Source organism: Tarenaya hassleriana, unplaced genomic scaffold (assembly GCF_000463585.1).
Source record: "Tarenaya hassleriana unplaced genomic scaffold, ASM46358v1 Cleome10, whole genome shotgun sequence".
NCBI classification, from domain to species: Eukaryota; Viridiplantae; Streptophyta; class Magnoliopsida; order Brassicales; family Cleomaceae; genus Tarenaya; species Tarenaya hassleriana.
The window spans coordinates 2,003,885-2,010,969 of NW_010960188.1; the positions used below are offsets into that span (position 1 = coordinate 2,003,885).

The following is a 7,085-nucleotide window of genomic DNA, read 5'->3' on the forward strand; positions in this document are numbered from 1 at the left end:
CATATAAAACATATAATAATTATACACATATATAGATATATATGTATCATATGTATATATAAATATATTTATATATGTATATAATTTTAAATTTTTTATAAACATGTTTTTATATGTGTATAATTTTTATGAATATATATAATTTTTAAATTTTCATTTTTATTATTATTATTTTATTTTTATTTTTATTAATTAATATTATTAAATATTAGAGATTGATGATGTGGAAGATGACTAGGATGCTATGTCAGCATTAAATAATATTGTTTTTCGTTCAGGATTTTATTTACCAATTTTTAAAAGTATAGAGTTTTAATTACCAATTTTTAAAAGTATAATATTTTTTTGGATAAAAAAAAGTATAGGGTTTAAATTGAGACGAAAGAAAAGTATAGGGTTTTAAATAGAATTATCCCTTTTATTTATTACATATCGCGATTTTCTAACAAATAGCACAAGGAAATCGAGGACCAATCAGATTCCATATGGGTCCATTAGGAAATATTTTATAAATTAAAAATATATATAAATCCCTCGAAAGGTTAGATGTTACGCAATATTCCAATCGTTGGAGATCTATATAAAGATGATTAAAAAAAACACGTAGTATTGATTTCGGAATATCAGATATGCATTATTCATATCCATATGATATATCTAGAAAATATTTAAAATATAATTACTATTTATAATAGTAGTTTTTTTAATAAATAAAAAAAATGGGGCCCTTGTTACATCACATCGCTCCAGCGTGAAAAAGCTGATACGTATCAATCAATTATTATTATTACTGAGATATAAGAAACAATACGTGGCACATTCCACTGTTGTTGGCATATGTATACAAAGTACAATCAGAATTAATTAATTTCACAATATAACTTATGATTTCCAATCTAGGGAAATTTCTTAAACTATATAGTACGTAGATTATTTTAACAAGACAAAATAGCATATAGATATTCAAACTTTTACAAAAATCTTAAATAAATACTTCAATTATAAAATTATCATATAAATATCTTAACTTTTCAAAAATACCATATAAATATCTTAATTTTTTAATTTTTTAAATAAATCAATTTTCGTTGATGAGAGTAAACGTGAAAGGATAAAAAATAATAATGACCCGTTTTCGGAATTCCTAATAAGTAATAAGCATCCAAATAATTGGTCACGTAAGATAAATCGATTTAGTTAGACTAATATATAATTGATTTTAGATTTAAATGGAATTTATATCGAATTTAAACAATGTTTTAGAGCACACAAATGTAACAAAATTTTATGATTTATGTAATCTATGTGAAAGTGTGAGAGATTTCTTCATTGATTTTAATGGCTGGTTCAAACGAAAATGATCTTATATTTCAATTTATATGCTATAAATACACATTACTATATATTTATGGTAATTAATTTCAAAAAGATTATTACATCGAAGTTTTAGATTGTAATTAATTAGCGTAAGATTCGTTCAAACTTTAATTATAGACTTATAGTCCTCGTAGTTTTCAATCGATACAACAACAAAATAATTCATTTAAACTATATTCCAAAAACTCAACCATTTTCAGGCACACAGACACGCGCACATGGACGGACCCAATTTGATATGAACATAACATATACCCCCATTTGTTTGATTAAAAAGAATGTTTTATTCATAAAATTTCTCATATTTTAACCAAATTTTATAAATACCCCATTATAAAATTATATTTGTCACGTGTTAAAATTACATTTGCCCTCAATAAGAACTTTTTCTAGGTCCACTACTGTGTACACGCATATATATGTATATAATAATATAATATACATAAAAAACACTTTCTTATAAAAGTGAGTTTCATCTAAAATTCCATTTGATATATATTTTTTTCTAAAATCTCATTAATTAAATATAAATATATACAAAATGGAACGAAAATGATAATTTTATAAAAAATTACATTTATAAAAACCTAAATCTAAATAGACACCAAAGCAATCATAATATGCCATAAAATTCGAATAAATGCACTTTTTATTACAAAAATTGAACTAAAAATATAATGTTCACCCTAATGTTAACATCTATCATTTTCAACGTTTTGTATACTTAAAGCATTGGATACCAAATTGTTGCCTGCAGATAAAAAAGGAGTTCGTAGACTTAGAAACAGAAAAAAAAATGGTTTATATTTTTGTTTAAAAAAATTAGTTTTGAAATTTGAAGACCATTATAAATTATTGAAAAAAAATTCATTAAAAATCCTATATTTTTCAGATTTTCACCCTAATGTTCATCCTAATGTTAATCGTTTAAAGATTTAATTGTCAATTTTTTAAAAATAAAAATATTTTATTGTTAAATATAAATAAATATAGAATTTAACGAGATAAAAAAAATACAGATTATAACTGAGAAGATAGAAAAATACTTAGTTAAAAAACGAAATTTTCATTAAATTATAATAGTAAAAATGGAAACATGGAATGATTTTGTCGATGTTTTCTTGGCTTTACGAATTACTACTCTTTCCAATATGTGGAGGCCCACATCTCTCCCTATTATTATTAGCCCCATTTATTTAAATTTACGCGTACGATTCTATACATACATATATATATATATATATATATATATAGAGAGAGAGAGAGAGAGAGAGATGAAACAAACCAAAATATAAAATAAAACAATTTTATTACATAAGACTACTACATCTTTTTTTTTTGTGTGAAGGATTTACTTAAGCCTTTCGTCAATAAATCTTCCAAGAACCAAACATAAAACTGTAAAATAAATAATATTATTTTATGACGAGATTCGAATTTGTATGGACATAATACTTTGCTTAAGTTAGGTTTGTATTTTTGATATCACAATCAATAATTTTATTTTTGTTTTTAAAATAATATGTCATAATAATGTAGCGTACAAAAATTACTTATTCATAATACGTATATATACATATATATATATATATGTATGCAATACGATATACAAGTGTATATATATATATATAACAAAAAGGTTGGTAATGTTCCCAACAAACGATAAGCACAACTTTTAACAGCATGGAGTTTCTTTGAGTTACAGGGAAACCATAGCCATTATTTTGTGTCTCAAGGCTCTCTCTCTCTCTTTTTTGTCGGGAAAAAAACATTTATTAAGAAAAAAAGGTTGATAATTTTAATTACAATTCTGATTTAATATAAATGGCTTGATTGATGATTGATTAATGTAATGTGCTTCAAAATTTTACTAGTTAAAGGTGTATACAAACACAAAAGCATAATTAGCATATAGTATAATTAAGATTGTTAACTACATTTAGTGAATCACAATGATAAAATAATAAAATTGTCTTGTAAGGGAAATAATTATTTTAAATTAATGATGTTGGACCGACTGCTCTAGAGTTGATACTTAAGTGTTCACGTTAGATTGTCAGAGATTATAATTCAAGTCAATTGGGGACCCATTTAATTATCAACCGCATCTGCAACCGACAGTATTCTCATCAAATCTAATTTATAAAAAAAAATGGTTATGTACGTAAACTAATGACATTTACACATAAAAACAAATTTATAAAAAAGATTGATTTTATGCAATAATAAAAGATTACAAGATCCATTGTTACCATTAAAAGAAGGAATCATGCCCTATGCGTCGGTGTAATAACGGTTAAATTTTATAAAAAAAACGTTTACTGGATCCAAAGATACCATTAAAAAAGAACGATTTTACGCTAATAAAAGAATGCTGGATTCATTGTTACCACTAAAAATGGGAACCTTATGCCGTATGCGTTGATGTAATAATATATATATATATATATAATGAAGACATGTCGAGTAGTACGTCGAATGCAACTATATAAACATGTATAATGAGCATATATGAGGACAGCCAAACCACGCATCTAATCATATATTCTCCATATATCACCTCCCTCCCCAAAGAAAACGAAAACCATCCTCCTCCGGCCGTGGACGTGATCAAAGATGGTCTCCGACATGTCTCCGAACAGATCAAGAACGGTGTGTGTGATCGGAGCCGGACCGTCGGGGCTCGTCTCGGCGAGAGAGCTAAGGAAAGAAGGGCACAAGGTGGTGGTCATGGAGCAAAGCCACGACGTCGGAGGGCAATGGCTGTATAACCCTAGCGTCGAAGAAGAAGACCCTTTAGGGAGGTCCATCGACGAAAACGATCCTTTCCTCAAAGTCCACAGCAGTGTCTACTCTTCTCTGAGGCTCACGTCTCCGAGAGAGATAATGGGTTATTCCGATTTTCCGTTTTTGGTGAAGAAAGGGAGAGATATGAGGAGATTTCCGGGGCATAAGGAGCTTTGGCGGTATCTGAGGGATTTTTGCGAGTTTTTTGGGTTAAGGGATCTGATTAGGTTTAACGTGAGGGTTGATTACGTGGGGATTGCCAATGATGGTTTGGTTTTGGGGGATGAGGACAGGAGATGGGTTGTGAGGTGTAGAGACAAGTTTAGTGGCAAGGTTTCGGAAGAGGTTTTTGACGCTGTTGTTGTTGCCACCGGCCATTACTCTTACCCTAGACTCCCCTCCATCAAGGGTATGTATTCACGTAGATGTATGAGTATTTATACGCGTATGCATGCATGTATCGAATCTAGCTATAACCCTCTTATATATATGTATATACATATCGGTATTGAATCAATTTGTTTGTTGTTCCTCTTGCAGGAATGGATTCGTGGAAGAGGAAGCAACTTCATAGCCACGTCTATAGGAAACCGGAGCCATTTCGTAACGAGGTAAAATATTTGAATTTTTTTACATATATATGAATTGATATATAATTAACGGTAATCCTTGAGATAATTAAAACAAGGGATTAGCTGGGGAAATTAAGATGGATGAATGATTAGAGAAATTAATTAATTAAAACAAAAAAGAAATGCGGATTAGGTGGTGGTGGTGGTTGGGAGCTCATTGAGTGGGCAAGACATATCAATGGAGCTTGTGGGAGTGGCAAAGGAGGTTCACCTAAGCGCCAAATCCCTCGACATAACTCAAGGCTTATCCAAAGTCATTTCCAAGCACCACAACCTCCATCTTCATCCACAGGTATATTATATATATATATACACACATATATATTAGCTTATATATATTATATGTGTGGATTTACATACATGGGTTTGCTCTTAATATTATGTGATTGCTTTTAATTGTTTTATATTTCATTTATTTTGTAGATTGAATCTCTCGAGGGCGATGGACGAGTCGTGTTCGTGGATGGATCTTGGACCGTAGCGGATACTATTTTATATTGCACCGGGTAAGAAATCAAACATAAATTATATGATAATGATTCTTCTCTGTTATAAATTAAATGACGATATTAGATTAAGACAACATACATACGTTTTTAATGCGATTTGGGGGGTACTTTTTACACTTTTGTTTCCGTTATTGAAGGCAAAAAGGGATTAAAAAAGCGATTGATTGATTGATTAATCAGCAATTAACCGAGTTAATTATGGATTACTACGAGGGCTTGAAAGATTAATCCATAAAAAGAACAGATATTAGTGGAGAAGTCAAAAAGTTTCAAATGTTAAATCAAGGATTACTTTTATGTATCTTAAAGATTGCAGGGTTTCATCATCGGGATTTGTGTCTTTATGGTAATTGTAATTAAATATTTGTCAAATAAATATAATTTGGACGATACAAATTACTCGGATTTTCTTTCGTTTTACTTATAATTTTTTCTAACGATTACTTTTGCCTATATATTAATGAATTTCTTTTGGCAATATATAATGTTTGAATACGCAAGCAATATAATGCTTGTTGGACAAAACGCTCCAAAAACAATTTCATCATAGACACAAATAAATAATAGTGGCATTGTGGGACATATAATATGTCCCATGAGATAGGCTACAAATCTATCCACGTGATTCTTGGGGCCATCATTCCTTTTTCTCTAAAAATGTAACCACAGCTTTTATAAATTAATAATATAAGTTTTAAAGACAAATAAATAACTATAAAATATGTTTCTTTCATTATAAGTAATTGTACTTTTTTTTAAATATAAAAAAAAATTGTGAAGGTATTCGTACAAATTCCCGTTCCTTGATACGAAAGGAAGAGTGGGAGTGGATGATGATAGAGTGGGACCTCTCTTCGAACACACTTTCCCTCCGTCGCTCGCCCCTTCTCTCTCCTTTGTCGGAATCCCCCGAAAGGTAAATAATTTATTTACTTGTATATAATTCACCCCAACAACCAAGATGAAAACTCTGACGTGGGTTCTGCATGCATGCATGCATGCAGTTGATAGGATTTCCGTTTTTCGAGGCGCAAGCGAAATGGGTGGCGCAAGTGCTGTCCGGCAAAAGGTCGCTCCCTTCGAGAGCCCAAATGATGGAATCCATCGTCGAGTTCTATCGCTCGTTGGATTCCAAAGGCGTCCCCAAACACAACACCCACGACATCGCCGACTTCACGGTTGGTTGTTAATTTTTGTCTCTCCTTTGGTTTTACGTTATGAAATCAATCGGGTATACACTTATTTATTTTTTGTCTTGGTGTGTGTGTGTGTATATATATATATGTATGTATAGTATTGTGATAAGTATGCGGACTACGTGGGGTTTCAACATCTGGAGGAATGGAGGAAGCAGCTGTGTCTGTCGGCGTTGGAGAATTCGTTGGAGAATCTGGAAACTTACAAAGATTCTTGGGATGACGATGAACTCGTCCAAGAAGCTCTTCGAAGCCCTCATTTCACACAGCTCAACCACATCCACAACTGATGATGATGATCCCTTTTATTATATCCGTCAAAGCTATATTTCACTTTTGGTGGACTCGTGTTTTTTCTTTTTTATATATATGGAATTGTTCTAAGTTAATACAAGATACATAAACCCCAATGGGTCAGTTTTTGTTTTGTGGATCTATACAGCCGATCTCTCTCTCTCTCTCTCTCTATATATATATAAGTATCTTTAGTTGATCATGTCTTGAACATATCTAACATCGTATATCTAGAGGACAGCTTCTCTGCTGCAAAGATTGATATTGAATTTGGGGGGGGGGGGGGGCCT

General features: G+C 30.7%; 1 protein-coding gene across 1 annotated transcript; it reads left to right on the forward strand.

Annotated features, from left to right (window-relative positions):
* The first annotated feature begins 3,872 nt into the window (after positions 1 to 3,872).
* On the forward strand, positions 3,873 to 6,942 carry LOC104801397 (flavin-containing monooxygenase FMO GS-OX-like 9). Its single transcript, XM_010524665.1, has 7 exons — positions 3,873 to 4,573; positions 4,705 to 4,775; positions 4,930 to 5,088; positions 5,220 to 5,302; positions 6,086 to 6,221; positions 6,310 to 6,483; positions 6,600 to 6,942. The coding sequence occupies exons 1-7, from the start codon at positions 3,994 to 3,996 to the stop codon at positions 6,789 to 6,791; spliced, it is 1,395 nt and encodes a 464-aa protein (XP_010522967.1). The 5' UTR covers positions 3,873 to 3,993; the 3' UTR covers positions 6,792 to 6,942.
* Positions 6,943 to 7,085: the final 143 nt, after the last annotated feature.

What these genes read in the sequence shown, in the direction of transcription:
- LOC104801397 (XM_010524665.1), top strand. Translation starts at nt 3,994, where the DNA reads ATGGTCTCCGACATGTCTCCGAACAGATCAAGAACGGTGTGTGTGATC. An exon ending in ACCTCCATCTTCATCCACAG is followed by an intron (nt 5,089 to 5,219) that starts GTATATTATATA and finishes TTTATTTTGTAG; the next exon opens with ATTGAATCTCTCGAGGGCGA. An exon ending in ACGACATCGCCGACTTCACG is followed by an intron (nt 6,484 to 6,599) that starts GTTGGTTGTTAA and finishes ATGTATGTATAG; the next exon opens with TATTGTGATAAGTATGCGGA.